This window comes from Notechis scutatus, chromosome Z, assembly GCF_049901735.1.
Source record: "Notechis scutatus isolate UNSWTSFEM ecotype Mainland chromosome Z, rNotScu1.2, whole genome shotgun sequence".
Taxonomy (NCBI): Eukaryota; Metazoa; Chordata; class Lepidosauria; order Squamata; family Elapidae; genus Notechis; species Notechis scutatus.
Genome location: NC_142025.1, coordinates 58,571,715 through 58,588,672, shown reverse-complemented (window position 1 = coordinate 58,588,672; position 16,958 = coordinate 58,571,715). Strand labels below are relative to the sequence as shown.

The window sequence follows — 16,958 nt, the reverse complement described above, 5'->3', positions numbered from 1 at the left end:
ATTATGTAACAGGAAAAAAGTCATGTATATAATACTCCTTTCAAAGATACTCTTCACAGGAGGTTGGGACAGGCCTTTCTCATTTGTGAACTTTCATGCTCAACAGCATTTTGAGTGATGCAATTTACATTTACATCGTATTGAAGAAATATCCATATTAAGAAGAATGATGCACAAAATAAAGAGATGTCATATTGATTCATATCACATTTTAAATCTGTTTTTCTACCCAAAATTCCTTCATAGAAAACTTGGTTGGGTAACAATGTGACTATGATAACTTACCCGAATTTTTTTGAAACGTCACTAAGAATTGCAAACTCAGTTGTTGCTTGGCAGATGGTTTACAATTAGTAATATTAATCCAAAAATGCTGTCTCAAATTCAAAGTCTTTGGGAGTACATTATCATCACGGCACACAGTTTCTACCGCTCTTGCACTCTGTTCTTTAATGTAGATAAAAGCCCTACTCTTTTCACATGTTATGCCCATTTTTTCATTTAAGAATGTCAGCTGTGCAACTTGCTTTGGTGGGACACTGATATTCCAATACACTGACATAAAAGGAAGAAGGCCTTCCAGCCAGTTAGGAGTCTGCACATAAATTTTGCTCTTTGGATCCGGACTAAGGGTGAAAATGCAATCTTCTGTAGAGACAGGGAAGGAAAAAATAATAATTTATTCTTTATTCCTATAACATAATCTGAGACAATACAGTTGCTTAAAAATGACAGTAGCTGTTTTACGGTAATCAATAATGATCTCAGATCTACAGGTGCCCTTCATAAGTTATTCAGAGAATGATTGATTAGAACTCCATAGTTGCTATTTATAACATACTGTTTTCCTGAACGTAAGACCTATCCCAAAATTAAGCCCTAGTTTGAGGGATGCACCGGCCCCTCTGGCTCTGTACTTGCTGACAAAGGTTTTTTTTGTGTGTGTGCAAAGGCTTGCCAAAGCCTAGAGGGAGATTGCATGCCTCTAGGCTCCAATTGTATTTGCAAAAAGTCCTTGTTGGCAAAAATGGAGCTCTAGAAGGGCAAGCACATCCCTCCTGGGCTCTGTTTTTGGCAGCAAGAGCTTTTTGCAAAGATGATTGGAACCTAAAGGGGCATAATCTCTCTTTAGGCTTTTGCAAACCTTTGCAAAAAGCCCTTGTCAACAAGAATGGAGCCTGGGAGAGACTGTCATGTCCACTCTGGGCTCTGTTTGTGGCAAGGGCTTTTTGCAAAGATGACCAAGCCTAGAGGGAGATTGCAAGCTGAACAAGGTGTACTCATCCTGCTCTCCTTTTGCTCTCACTGCTTCTCCTTTGGAGCACTGGAAGCAGGCAAAGAAACTGTGGCAAAAAGGCTGGAGAGGAGACAGCTTGCTAGAATCTTTGTAAGGCGAGACTCCATAGGCCCAGTGCTTGTAGAGACCTGGCCAAGGGGAGCGGGTAGAATTGGCAGGGTGAATATTGCAATGCCTCTGTCATTGTTTGTAAAGGGTGAATGACTGCGTTGGTGCTGCTACATTCGTAACTTCAGGACTGTGTTGTAAGTAATGGGGGGGGGGTGTATGTCATAACTTTGAACAGTTGCTAAGTGAACTGTCATAACTCAAGGATTACCTATAAAAAAACACTAACTTACCTTGTAGAACTGGCTTAAAAAATAGCTTCAGATCCCCTTTCTGAGCATTAGACTCATTGAACCATCTCTTGCCAAATGTCTTAAGTGTTATGGTGATATTATCTTTAATCTGGATTTTTTTAATGTCTCCAACAGGACAAAAATAACCAAGACTCCATGACCTTCCTGGATTGGAGCCATTAATAATATAACTATAACTTCCATTGCACCTTTGATCCCGGTTTGGAATGTGTTGCTTGAGTTTCAAGGTGGAGGACCTGATTTCTATATTCACTGCTTCGAGAGCTTGAATTTTCCATGTAAATGTCTCAATTAAAATTGGCAGCTGGAGAAGAACAGAAGGTACAGCCAGCTGGAAGAATAGGTTTTCACATGTTCTGGCATTCCAGCAAACTGTATTCAGAAAAAACAGAACACAGCAGATTTGAATCTGAAACTAAAGAGAAAAGTAGGCAATTTTCTAACTTTTCCATTACTGTTTTTTCTACGTGGCAAGCATCTTTTTTCACAAGGCAAGTTTTCTGGTAAGTCAATAAAACTTAGTATTTGAGAGATCTGTATTTCAGTAATTACCTGTATATTAATCTTCCAAAGCTGGTGCCCTCCAGATATTTTAAGGTTCAGCTTTTAATTCACTAGTTATATTTTTCACTGCAACAAACTATCATTAAACTATTTTCAACAATCCAACTACATTGGTTCAACAATCACATTAGTTGCCAATTAACTCTCAATATTCCATCTCTTAATTTATACTGATATGTGAACCATGGCGTACATGATTATCTGATTATATAACACCCTAATCACCCATATAACACCTTAATGTGCAAGCTGCATTGGCTGCATCTGCTGATTTATTTCTGGGTCCAATTCAAGGTGTTGATTATGACCTTTAAAGCCCTACATGGCATGAGACCAGGTTACCCATGGAACCATCTTTGTCCTATTATAATAGACCATCCCATCCATTTAGGCAGAGAAGGCATGCTGCAGACTATCAATAAAAGAATTCCAACTAGTGGGACCCAGAAAAAAAGCCTTCTCTGCCATTGACCCCAACTGTGGAACATTTTCCCCTAGAGCAGTGATGGTGAACCTTTTTGGCACCGAGTGCCCAAAGCGCACACGTACCTCCAAAATGCAATGCGCGTGTGCCCCCCCCGCCCCTGCATGACAGACACCAGAAGACCAGCTGGCCTGCAGGAGATGGTGTGCATGCACGGTGGAGTTGAGCTGAGGACGATGGCGCACGTGCCCATATGTGCGCCACCACTGCCATAGAGTGAGGGCCTCCCACTCTCCTGCCTTTCGAAAAGGAGTGAAAACATGGCTCTGTGGCCTTTGGGGCTCTTAGAAACATGAAGCTGTGTGGCTGGCTAATGCCCTGAAAACTCTTCTCTGTCTTTTAATTATTTTTTAATATTAACGTTTGATCAATCTTCGGATTTTTAATTTGTAAATTTTATATTCTGTTTTCATTGTTTGATATTTTATCTGCATACTGCCCAGAGGCGGTGAGGGAGATTGACAGTTCTGAGAAAAAGAGAGAAGGGGGGAGAGAGAGGGGGAGAGAGGAAGAGAGAGGAGAGGGAGAGAGAGGGATATAAATCTAGTGATTTTAGAAGTATGTAGCTCTTAGAAAACCTGTAAATTTGAGAGTTGTATGACTGCCCTTTTATCCTCAATGTTGCCATGTTTCAGCAATTTTTAGAATAATTTATGAGCTATGAATTTGTCTCCCACACAGGCAATGGTGAGCCTCAGGTCACTATCATTATGTTTAATATACTGCATATTAATAAATATCAAACTGATATATTAGAAGACATTACAAGACATTTAGAAAAAAAATGGCACTGATATTCCTTCCATGTTATTGACTTTTCAAAGGCACTTTTAATTTGCCTTTCGGTGTTAATAAAATAATTTTTCAACAATCTTTTTGACATTATTGTTACAAACATAAAAAAACATTTGCGCAGAAATAGTGAATGTGGGCTGGGGAAAAGAGATTTTTGTTTTTTCCATGATTGAAGAGAGTAGCAACTGTATGGATAGGACCAAAAGACTATTATAAGAAATAAGGAATCACCACAGATACTGCCCAGAGGCAGAAGTCTTGCCTTCTCTAAGACTAGGGGAACCAAAATAAGGCTTTTGAAAAATGAATTGGGTAAAATGGAGTTTGCCAATATGCCCTTCACAAAACTGCTTCCATTTTAGGTCAAGAGAAACCAGAACTTTTGATTCAATCTAGTAAAAATTGGAAACTTCTGCAGTTCTACAAGTATTGAAGAAATGTTCTACTCTTTATAGTTAACTACTGCATTCTGAATTTTGGATCCTATCTAAAGCATATATTGTGGCAGCGATCAGAGTCAATTTTTGTCTTTATAGTCTATTTAAGACTGATTTTACGATCAGTGTAACATAGAGATGAATGCTGGAAAATACAGCTAAACTTGTATCCAAAAATTATTATTCATTACTACAGACTATGTGTCTAGCATGTGCTACATCTCAATAAACATTTTCTTCCCATCTGATATATTACAAATATATCATACACATACAGCTTTTTTAATCTATAGCCTTCATGTCATGTGTAAAGATAACAAGGATGGTAATTCAACACAAGTGCAATTTTCAGATTGAATCAGATTATAAAAATGTAATGGCAAGGCATCTTGGGGTAATCTGGTTTCTCCTAGAGGATAATATGGTGCTCAGTTCTACTAGACTACTTAAGTTCAAGTAAATAAAGAACAAAATACATTCTCAGTGAATAACTAAGATACATCTTCCATGTAACAAAAATCGAACTATTTTTCTCATACCTATACTTTGCTCAGCAATTATCCTTATATTCTCCAAATTTTGGCACAGGAAGGTAACAAAATATGTGCGCCCATATTCTAAAGTCACATTTGGTCTGCAGTTTCTGCTAGAGTGAACACAGATCAAGCATTCATTCATTGATGATTTTGAGTAAACTGTAAGATTAGTCTTCTCGTGTGTTAGATCAATTTTGTAGGTTACATCTAAAACAAAAATATACAAGATAAAATTTTAAAATAATTGTCATATTCTTACATGAAAATGATACTGTTATTATCTTGGGTTTCAGATAGATCTATTGAGGGATAGACTGTAATTATGCAGGTTTGCTACGAAAGACTTTGAAGCAATGAAAGATTTGCAAATGAAAGAGCAGGTAAAATTGCCTGATTTTTTTAAAATCTGAAATCTGATTTAACAATGGATTCATGCAAGAGTAACTGATTTTAACATTGTATCCACATACCAAAAACCCAAGATTGAAAATCTTAATTTTAATATTTAGGTGATCTGTTTGTCTTGAAAAGGAAAAAGATTATTTCCAATAGCAGTTAAAATATTATGTACTCAAATTGTATAAAATCTGTATGTGAATGCATGTATATCTGGAGTTGACAAGAATTGTAAGACAACACGAATAGAAGATACTATTTTGGAGAATGCTTCTTCAAATTTAGTTAATATGCAAACATTAACCAAACAAAATGGTCATAACAGAGAGAAGAAAGTTACTTACTCTCTTCATTTTTAGGGTAATCCACTACCACTTTAAATAAGAGTCTGAGGAGCCCTGGGTTCACATCATCTTGGTCACATCCATACAGGGAAAGGTTGAAACTGCCAGGAATATTGACAGGTTGTACATCATCCAGAGGTAACACTCTAGAATCAGGAAAATAATCCGGTAATGAGTATTCCACCCGCTCATATTTCCGTTCACAGTTTGGTTTTGTATAATTGATGAAGTTGATATCTGCTCTTAAGCTGGATGGAAGAACAAATTGCCATGTCATAAGTTCATCTTCTGGTAACCCAAATGGATAATTCGCAGACATCAAAGTTGCTGATAATTTGCCTTTAAATGTAGATTCTATAATGCAGAGTCCTATATTAAAAAAGGAAGATTTACTTTGAAGGAGAAAAACTCCATGCACAGTATTCAGATTCTCAACACTTAAGGCATCGAATTAGAGATTGGAATCATTGCAGCAATTCATCTCACTTTTGATCATTCAAAACTCAGTGAAGCCATTGACCAATTTCTCTAGTCAGTTTAGATAGTGAAAATGCTTTGCTATAGCCTCTTTGAAGTCTGACAGCAGCATTCAGTTTGCCTCCAAATTAAAGCCTTTTTTCATCTGATATATTATACTCAGACAAAGTCCTCAAACCTTGCCAAAGGGCAAGAAAATATATGTACATTGAAACCCTCTATTGGTAGCATTAAGCTCCATTTACTGTGATTTGTGGACATCCTTATATATGAATATGTTGTTAAATAGCCCAGCTTCTCCTTCCTAATCAGTCTTCTTTACTCTCAGTTACAGCTTTGGTGTAGAAATGGAAAATATTTTCTACTGTCTGATGAAGAGGGTAACATTTTCTTCTTACAGACTAAGAAGCAAGATACACATAAAGACTTCCTGGTTATCATGAAAAGTTTTAATGAAAATCTCAGTGAAAGTGGGTTTGACTTTGTTTATTATGTAGATATAGCAGCCAAGGTTGTTCAATGCATTTTGGAAATTTTAAAATGAAATTTCATTTTAAAAAGCTCATTAAAAATCTGATGGTACAAAATAATGTGAATTTTTTTTATTAAAAAAAAGCACTAAATCTAGTTAAATAACAAACTGAGCACTTAAAAAGAAGCAAGATTTTCTTTTCCCCATCAAATAAAAAAGAGAACATTATTTGCTAAATGCTAGATCAACTTCTCACAGCAGATTTTTGAGGATACACTTCCTAAAATATGTGCAAAAAGGTGGCATAGATCCATTGTTGGCAGGTTCTGAGTTTGAACAAGTCCATATTTCATATATATTAGTCCATAATTTTCAATAAACATTTGCTAAATCTGAACTAGGCATTATTTACAATGTTGGTTTAATCGCTCCCACATTATCCACAAATAGACAAAATGAAGTTCAAAATTATAAACTTTCTGCTTCAAGTCTGCAACATTCAAAAACTGCGGTGGCACAGTGGTTAGAATTCAGTACTGCAGGTTACTTCTGCCAATTGCTGGCTACCAGCAGTTCAAATCTCACCAGTTCAAGGTTGATTTAGCCTTCCTTCCTTCCGAGGTCGGTAAAATGAGGATCCAGATTGTTGGGGGCAATATGCTGACTTGTAAATGCTTAGAGAGGGCTGTAAAGCATTGTGAAGTGGTATATAAGTCTAAGTGCTACTGCTACATTCCCATATAATCCTTAAAAATAATAATAAACTGAAATAATCTATACAAAAAATTGTCATTCATTAAACAGTAGAAATAAAGGAACCTAGTAGGTCCACGGTTCTGCCTCTTTCCCCTTAAACCCAGTCACAGAAAAAAGTTAAAAAGACTGTGTAAGGTAGGGGTCCCCAATCCTAGTCCATGGACTGGCACCAGGCTGTGGCATGCCAGAAATCGGGCAATGTAAACAAGTGAAGCAAGGATGCAGGCAGCATGCAATATCATACTCTCTCCAGTCTGTGGAAAAATGTCTATCCACAGAACCAGTCCTTGTTGCCCAAAAGGTTGGGGGCCACTAGTGTAAGACATCTCATTTAAATATAGCAAATTGCAATGGGGCTGTCAATGGAAGCAAAGTATTAAGTCCCTATGCTTACGTTGTATGGATGATCTGCTTTCAAGCTTAACTCCAGAGGCTGCGAGTTTTGAATCCCAAGGAAGCTGTAGACTCAAAATAGCATCACCCTGTGCCTTTACCCGTGACACTGAACCATTTCTGCAGAAGGTTCCAATGTGGACTCTATCTTTTCCCAGACGACTGCCAATGTTGTAAATAATTTGATCAGGGCAGGTGTCTCCAGGCAGAATTTGCCTTAACCATGGAGAGAATTTCAGTTCAAGTCCAACTCTTCGGTTAGCTTTAGCCTCCCAAATGAAAGTCCTATTAAGATGTGGCAATCCAGGAGGCTGAAACTGAACATCTCCAAAAGGACATGGACCTGACAAACAATCTAGAAACATAGAGAAACGTGTAAGACTTATACTCAAATCTGAAATGGTATCACTAATCATATTGATTTGGTCTATAATTTTTCTATCAACAATCCATAACTAATCGGTTCCTACACACACATAATCTGCTTTTTAACTACTTTATAGGATAGTAGTCTTAATCAGAACTTAATCAGCAATAAATTCCATAGGAATTCTGGGAGCTGTAATCCAACACAGCAAGCTACCAAATTTAGTAAATATGCTTAGAATTGTACTCTATACATTTTTGCCCTCAAACTGTCATTACACTTTGAGGGCAAAGATGTATACAAAACCATCCTTTTTTTTAAGTGGCAACCTTAGCCTCTGCCTTGTTCAAGCACTATTCAAGAAAGCTCACTAAGGAATTTTGAACATGACATATTTGTACTCATTTATTGGGGGGATGGGGAATGTCCCATTAAATAAAAAGTCTCATTAAATAAAAAGTTATATTATAAAAATGTGAAAAAAAATCTGAAGTGTAAACTTCAGATTCTTTTAAAACATTAAGCAAGAATTTTTTTTTTTTAATCCATTTCACTGATGGGGTTGTACAAGTTCATTTAGACTTATGACAGAGTTGGTAAATAATCGAGTGCTTTGAAAAGCTCCCAGTAATCATAAATACAATTTATGTAACATTGCTTACCAATGTTTTTCTCCACAAGTATGGACCAATATTTCTCTGGTGTTGAACAATCAAAGGTAAATTGAAACTTCTGTCCAGGCTTTATGATTTTCTCAGAAAAATGAGTTTTTTTTCCTTCATGCAGTGCACAGGTATTTAGAGAAGAAAATCCAGGTTTTATTTTAACTGTTATGTTTCCACCCAGCGGAAGAGAAATTTCAAAAGCACCTAAGATTAAAAGAGAGAAAAGATATAGACTTCTGGCTTATTAAGACCTAGACATTTATTACTGTATCAGCTTTTATTCAATAATACAATCATCTTCATCTGATGAAGTAGATATACATGATCAATTAGACCAGTGATGGCTAACCTTTTCCATGTTGCATGCCGAAATTGCGCACGTGCGCGCGCCTCCTGCACCCATGATGCAATGCATGCACGACACCCTGGGCATGCACCATGTGCCTCTGTGCACACCCCCATGCACTGCATGCTGATGTGCCTAACCCACACACACACCACCCCCTGCACATGCGTCTCCTGCACATGCGTCTCCCCCCATGCATGTGTGGCAGATACCCAACAATCAGCTGGCTGGCAGGGAGCGCGAGTGCATGTACAGTGGGGCTCTTCTGGGAAACCTTTGCATGCCGGCAGAAATGGCTCTGTGTGCCACGCGTGCCATAGGTTCACCATTACGGAGGTAGACTATTAAGATGCTTTAAAACTCTGTTACTGTGTATTGAGGGAGGGAAGGACGGAGAGGAGGAGGAGAGACAGAACCAACTATTTTGTATATATGTTATTCTACCCCTATCAGAGGTGAGATGCTACCGGTTTGGCCCAGTTTTATAGAACTGGTAGCTCCGAGGAGCAGCTGACATTGAACTGGTTCGCTGCAACTATCTTCTGCTCATCTGTTTGGCCCACCCACCTGCCTGGGCTCTAACCTGTCTTTTATTCTCTGTTTTGTCCTCCTCAGCTCCTTTGCGTGGCACAGCTGAGTGCCACGTCAGCTGGAGCAGGTGAATACTTGCTGGACCCAGTAATTTGTAAGTAATGCACATGTGTGTGTATTGTGCACGTGCATGAAATGCGCATTTGGTGTGCATGTGCACTAAGTGAACCAGTTGTTATGCCGGTAGGATCCCACCCCTGACTCCATCCAATCTGAATGAATGAATTTCTTTTCTTTTTCTACATATTTGCCTGGACATGTTTGAGAGAAACTCAATACAATGCAAATATACTTATGTAGGTGCAACACTCCTCATATTTTTCTTTCCATTACTGAAAAACCATCCTGAAGAATGCAAAGAGGGAGGAAGTAAGAAGAAAAAGAACAACTTCCTCATCTCATGCAGAAAGCCTCCCAAATTTGATAGAGATTGGCTCCAAGGTCAATGTTAAAGAGGAAGCTACCACTGTCTCAATTAAAAAAAAAAATCAAAGCACAATCTTTTAAGTGACATTTTTTTCCAAAAAAGAAAAGTAATTTTTACATTAAACACCCACAACTTTCTTATAATCACCAGATAAGTGCTAATTAAAACTAACAACCTGTTACAATTAGTAAGTAGAAAAGAACCATTGCCTACATGTAGATCAACTGTTTTGTGGGCCAATCCTGCCTGCTGATCACACAAACTGCTACCACACTGTCGTGGCATGCACGCTTGGGGCTAAAGCCCCAGCAGCCTGCTGAGTTTGGCTAGGGTGTTAAAAACTCTTTTTTTGCCACGTTGTCTGGACCGTTCCCTCGGGGAAACTAAGGCCTGTGGTACTAACCTATTTCTGCTGTGAAAAAGAATCAAATGCAATAGAAAAAACTCCACTCCCAGTGAAACCGAAAGTGGAGCTGCTGAAAAACATGTCCGTCCTGGCTGAGAGACTGAGTCAAAAGCTGGGGAAGAGCCAGCAACAGAGGCGGAGCTTAGACAGCTTTGACAGACTCAGTCCAATCAGCGAGGACAGGAGTCACCCCAATCATGGGACTCTTGTAACCACAGAAAGAAGAATTTCACAGTTTCAGTCACAAACTGACTTCCATAGACCTTACACCATACCATACGTAAGTGGTTAGTAGAACTTCTGCGCATAAGTTAACTTCTGCGCATAAGTTAACGTGCCTATCGTCCCTGTCATTGTATTTTTATTATTTTATTCTTGCTTTTGTTTGACAAATTCTAATAAATAAATAAATTCTCCCCACCACATCTCATCTCTTATTGTTTACAGTACTTTAAAGGAACAGTAACATAAAAGACACAACACAGCCACTGCTTTTAATTATCACCTGCAAGAAAATGTAAAGATCACCTCCAACCTATAGCTAGTAGCAAAAAATATTGACTATTAGAATTATTATTTTATATTCTTTGTAGCCTAATAGCAAAGCTAGATATTTCTAGTGCCAAGCTGGCTGGGTGATTTTGGGCCAGTCACTCTATTACAGCCCAACTCAACTCACAGGCTGTTGCAAAAATGGAAAAAAAAGAGTACTGTGTGTTCACTGCATTGAATTATTTACAAAAATAATAAAGGTAGTTTTAAATAATAATAGTACTATACCATAGGAGTGCATAATAAATTATTTAAGTACAACACATTCTGAATTTGCTTTAAGCAATGTTAAGAAATAAAAGATTTTTTTTTTGCTTTCTTAAACACAGCTCTTTCTTTATCTATCTGAGTAATTTCCCACTCTAAAAAATGTGGAGGGGGAAGCTAAAAGATTTTTGGATGAAACAATCATGAAGGGAAAGTGTTAAATAGGCTTTTCCCCCTCAGTTTTATCACTGAGCTATCCTCCAATTATATTTGTAACTTACTGTCACCTTTTTTTAAAATTAAAGGAAGTATATGAAGAATTCCAATTTTTAAATACCTCTCATTCAGTAAAAATCTAGTTTGGTCCAAATCCTCAATATTGTGATTACATGAAATCCGTTCCTTCTTTTTCTCCCCTTTTTCCTATGGGGAAAATAGATCAAAGACTTCCTAGGAAATGGGACAGATCTTAAGAGTAATCTGGATATGGCACTCCTTTCTTTGCTACTACTTGTGTCAGACATGTGCATGACTTCATGATCCCATTAAGTCAATTGAGCAAAAGTATACTTAAATGGATTTGAATTTTAAAGTGAACAAAATACAGTTAACATTTAACAATAAAGGAAACCAAGGTCATTCAGTAAAGAAACTGAAATTATTTCACTGCAGTGAAGCCAAAGCTTTTCAGAAATCTCCCACTCTTAACAAGATGCTCAAGTCTTAACAAGATTCCATGCCCAAGTCTGCTTTTGAGAGTAATCAAACAAATGCTGTCATTTTTCACTTTCCCTTCCTCTGCAATTTCTTGGCATGGGCCCGATAAAACCTTCAGCAGACCCTCAGATGGGGATTAAGGAAACACAGCACTATTTTATTGCTTTAGTGAAGCCATAATACCAATTAGCATTATACTGTGGTTGGTTTTAACTTTCAGGTGACTCAGACTGTTCATCTGCCATATGAAATAGCAATTTCAGGCACTTTAGGTTCCATAGCTTGAAATCTATAAACAGTGGCTTTTTAATAGCTTCTATTAGGGCAGGGCTGTCAAACTCCCAGCCTACATGCATCCCGGCCAGATGCGTCACCTGCTGGTCACATCCATGCCCGGTTTAACGAAGGGGAAAAAGGTCCCGATACGAAATGTCACAAGTTTGACATCCCTGTGTTAAGGAATAGTGTAAAGCAGAATCAGAAACTGTGCTTCCTCTCTGACTGCTGGTGTTACGACTTTGGCCAGGCTTCCTCTAGGTGGAAATGGGTACTAGAAGTGTCTTGTGTGGAGGAGTGATAGGATTGTCTGTTCTGTGCCAGTAGCACTATGTTTCGCTTCATAAAGAGTATCTTTTGATCATAATTAGGCACCACAAAAATAATTCTAAATTAATAGGTTTTCCATTTTCTTCCCAAACATACTATCTTTTAAGACCAGATATATGAAGTCATGAATGCACATATACACAGAGAGAGAGGAAGAGAGAGAGTTTTCTCTCCTCAAGATCAGGGTCCCCAACTTCTGATCCATGGTCTAGTGCTGGGCTGCAGCCAGTTTGGAACTGGGTGCAAAAGTGGCGGTGAGCGCGAGTGCTCACACAAAGCTGCATCTCCTGTCCCCCAATACAAAATTAAGCAACTTAAAAGCTAAGAAAGCAAATTAAAGTGGCTTAACTCATATCATGAATACATTTAAAGTTTTCTAGATAAAAGCAAGAGGAGGGGGGAAAAGGTGAACCCAAGCAATACAACAGTTCTGTACCATATCATACCCTACCCTGCAATTAGATATAATAAGGAAGATTGTTTTTTCATATAATATGAAAGAGCAATGAATTACCCCTTGGAATCCCCTACTACAGCTGGCCCTATTCAGAAGAAATCGTCCAAATACCTAGAAGCATAGGAAGGAGGTTGGAAGATGCAACAAGGAAAGATGGATGGATCACTTCCACCAAAGACATTTTATTAAGTAGACACATTTTTTTTATTTGTCTTTCCTTTATATGCTTAGACATATAATCTTGATGTTGGCAAATCTGACTTCAAACCATAGTGAAGAACATTGAAAGTAGGTGTAGATGAGAATTTTATTGATAATGCAGTTTAAATAATTTGCCTATATTCTAAAGATATGCAGTAACACTTATTTAGTTATGAAAATTTACATTGCTGCCCAATTCACTCATAGTGACTTATAGAAATAAAATCCCCAGTACAAACCCAATCGCCCTTCACATCTCAATGTCAACAATCAAACCAACTATTTGATGGACTCCATATTACCCTTGGATATCCTGCTTTATTGGAAAACCATGTCTTCAGGGCCTTTCAAAAGAGTGACAAGATTGGGGGGGGGGATCTGATTTCTAAAGGGATGATGTTCCACAGGGACCATAAAGAAAGCCCTTCTTCTTGGTCCCACCATATGGACCTCCTTAACAGAGGGGACCTGTAACATACCCTGCCTCCCTGTTCTTGTGGGTCAGATAGATGTGGCTGGAAAAAAACAATCCTTCATATCATTACATTAACATCACATTATACTAAGTGAAAATGAAATACAATTCATAAGACATAAAGAAAAATAAGGCAAATATATGGCTGTTTATTAGAAAGTCTACTCTTGGCAAAAGCAAAGGAAACTGTTGCAACATTCGCTTTCACAATGTATTCCAATGTTCTTGAGAATAATATTGTGCAAACTTTGTGTATGTGTGCTTATGCACACATAAAGATGCAAAGATTAACATGTTTTCAAGACATCAGCAAGCTCCTGAAAAAATCATTTAAAAATCATTCACCAGGAAAATATCATTTATGTGTTTATAAAATGTTTTGTAATTAGTCTTATGTTAGAAACTTAATACAAACAAACCTGGAGAATAGAAGGAGAAGAGACCCAGAGTTAGTTTTACCTGATATAAACCACATGTAGCCTTCAATTATGGAATAACTGATAAGTGATAGAAACGATTAGCTGATTAGACCTGACTTCCACTAACCAAGTTCTCATGTTTAGAATTTGCCATCCCTCCATTTCTCCTTGACAATGTGAAAGCAATTCAACACAGAAGAAAATCCATGGAAAGAAAGATTAGGAAACAATCAATTGTTTTTCCTTTGTCCTATTTTTTGTTTTTTGCGTCATCAAGCATAATTATTATTATATACAATGTGAAATCAGAGCTGTCAATTGTTTAGCTGGTATTGGCCTTCATACACATTAAGTTCTTCCAAAGAATCTGGGATATTGTGATATAGTAGTATATATGTGGATTTAAGCACAGTGGCATTTTGTAATTAATAGATGAAAATTTTGTCAACATGAAGATTTTCTAAGTGCTATCCAAAAAATTTTTTATATACAGGTGAAACTCGAAAAATTAGAATATCGTGCAAAAGTTCATTTATTTCAGGAATGCAACTTAAAAGGTAAAACTAATATACGAGATAGACTCATTCCATGCAAAGCAAGATAGTTCAAGCCGTGATTTGTCATAATTGTGATGATTATGGCTTACAGCTCATGAAAACCCCAAATCCACAATCTCAGAAAATTAGAATATTGTGAAAAGGTGAAATATTCTAGGCTCAAAGTGTCCCACTCTAATCAGCTAATGAAGCCATAACACCTGCAAAGGGTTCCTGAGCCTTTAAATGATCTCTCAGTCTGGTTCAGTAGGAATCACAATCATGGGAAAGACTGCTGACCTGACAGTTGTGCAGAAAACCATAATTGACACCCTCCATAGGGAGGGAAAGCCTCAAAAGGTAATTGCAAAAGAAGTTGGATGTTCCCAAAGTGCTGTATCAAAGCACCTTAATAGAAAGTTGTGTGGAAGGGAAAAGTGTGGAAGAAAAAGGTGCACAAGCAGCAGGGATGACCGCAGCCTGGAGAGGATTGTCAGGAAAAGGCCATTCAAAAGTGTTGGGGACTTTCACAAGGAGTGGACTGAGGCTGGAGTCAGTGCATCAAGAGCCACCACACACAGACGGATCCTGGACATGGGCTTCAAATGTCGTATTCCTCTTGTCAAGTCGCTCCTGAACAACAAACAACGTCAGAAGCGTCTTACCTGGGCTAAAGAAAAACAGAACTGGTCTGTTGCTCAGTGGTCCAAAGTCCTCTTTTCTGATGAGAGCAACTTTTGCATCTCATTTGGAAACCAAGGACCCAGAGTCTGGAGGAAGAATCGAGAGGCACACACTGCAAAATGCTTGAAGTCCAGTGTGAAGTTTCCACAGTCTGTGTTGATTTGGGGAGCCATGTCATCTGCTGTTGTTGGTCCACTGTACTTCATTAAGTCCAGGGTCAACACAGCCATCTACCAGGAGATTTTGAAGCACTTCATGCTCCCTTCCGCAGACAAGCTTTATGGGGATGCTGACTTCATTTTCCAGCAAGACTTGGCACCTGCCCACACTGCCAAAAGCACCAAAACTTGGTTCAATGGCCGTGGGATTACTGTGCTTGATTGGCCAGCAAACTCACCTGACCTGAACCCCATAGAGAATCTATAGGGCATTGCCAAGAGAAAGATGAGAGACATGAGACCAAACAATGCAGAAGAGCTGAAAGCCGCTATTGAAGGATCCTGGTTTTCCATAACACCTCAGCAGTGCCACAGACTGATAGCTTCCATGCCACACCGCATTGAGGCAGTAATTGCTGCAAAAGGGGCCCAAACCAAGTACTGAGTACATATGCATGCTTATACTTTTCAGAGGTCCGATATTGTTCTATGTAAAATCCTTGTTTTATTGATTGCATTTAATATTCTAATTTTCTGAGATTGTGGATTTGGGGTTTTCATGAGCTGTAAGCCATAATCATTGCAATTATGACAAATCACACCTTGAACTATCTTGCTTTGCATGTAATGAGTCTATCTCATATATTAGTTTCACCTTTTAAGTTGCATTACTGAAATAAATAAACTTTTGCACAATATTCTAATTTTTTGAGTTTCACCTGTATATCATAATTTTTCAACTTCAGTTTTTAGATCTTGATACTTTGTGATCTCCAATTCTTTGTCTTGTCTTTTACTATCTCCTTGTGTGGCTACATCAATTGTCCACACATTCTTATTTTCAATCACACTTAAACCTGAAGTATCAGGTTTGTTGTATTTGGAAATCCCACAACACTTTATCTCTCATCTTTTCAACTACTTTTTCAAGTATATTTCCTACCTATTTTTCACTACTGGCACACGGTAAATTTATAGATATTCCAGTGAATTATTTAGGTGACTATATAATGTTACTACAGATAGTCCTCGAGTAATGAATGAAATGGAGCCTGCTCATGTCATGCATAACCCGAGAATTTGTGGGAGTAATTCTTGTACCTTGAACGTAATCAGTCCTTTCGCCCATGCATTTGCTAATCGAGGTTTGTTAAGTGAACATGAGGTATTTCAGGGAAGGCCATTCAGGATGAGCCCGCCCCTCTGAACTTCCAGTTTGGCTGGCAAAGTGCCAGGTGAAGCCTGCACAGGCCAAAACAGAGCGTCAGAAGGACAGGCTCGCCCTTCCAAAGCTCCGTTTTGACCAGCAAAGTGCAGAGTAGAGGGGAATAGACAGGACAAATGTTACAGAGTCTCTGCAGTTATTTGTAACAACTTCTATGGTGCTGCAACATTCATAGTTTTGGGACTTGTTCATCAACACTAGGGGGCACTTATCATGTAACTTCAAATGTTCACTAAAGGGACACTCGTAACCCGGGGATTACCTCTATTTATAATCAATTTGTGCAATTTTCCTGCATGAGCGGAGTATATGATCTTCTGTCTTTTTGTACAATTTGTACTTTGAACCATTTGGTGGTTTTTCAATTCTGGCCTTATAACTTTTATATTTTTATTCTGCCTTTTTATATTTAATTCAAAGCAACTAATATTTCTCCCACCTTCTATTTTCCCCACAACAGCCCTATGATGTGGGTTGGGCTGAGAGAGTAACTGGCCCAAAATCAACCAGCTGGTTTTCAGGCCTAAGTGAGACCTAGAACTCATAATCTCCTGGTATCAGGATTCCGGCAGTTACCCCCATTTAAATCATAAATCTTGAGCCAAA

At 38.1% G+C, this 16,958-nt stretch overlaps 1 protein-coding gene across 4 annotated transcripts in view; it reads right to left on the bottom strand.

Annotated features, from left to right (window-relative positions):
* Positions 1-16,958, bottom strand: part of CDCP1 (CUB domain containing protein 1) — a 65,405-nt gene that overhangs the window by 14,651 nt on the left and 33,796 nt on the right. Inside the window, exons 1-7 of one of the 4 annotated variants that reach the window (XM_087945574.1) lie at positions 10,537-10,561; positions 8,343-8,549; positions 7,315-7,668; positions 5,216-5,584; positions 4,479-4,682; positions 1,639-2,031; positions 286-648 (exon numbers count right to left, since the gene is read on the bottom strand). In XM_087945574.1, the coding sequence (XP_087801700.1) occupies positions 286-648; positions 1,639-2,031; positions 4,479-4,682; positions 5,216-5,584; positions 7,315-7,668; positions 8,343-8,549; positions 10,537-10,546 (1,900 nt within the window). In that variant the 5' untranslated portion in view covers positions 10,547-10,561. Of the gene's footprint in view, positions 1-285; positions 649-1,638; positions 2,032-4,478; positions 4,683-5,215; positions 5,585-7,314; positions 7,669-8,342; positions 8,550-10,536; positions 10,562-16,958 lie in introns of those variants that run through there. The other 3 variants (XM_026678480.2, XM_026678481.2, XM_087945575.1) reach the window with 3 other exon arrangements.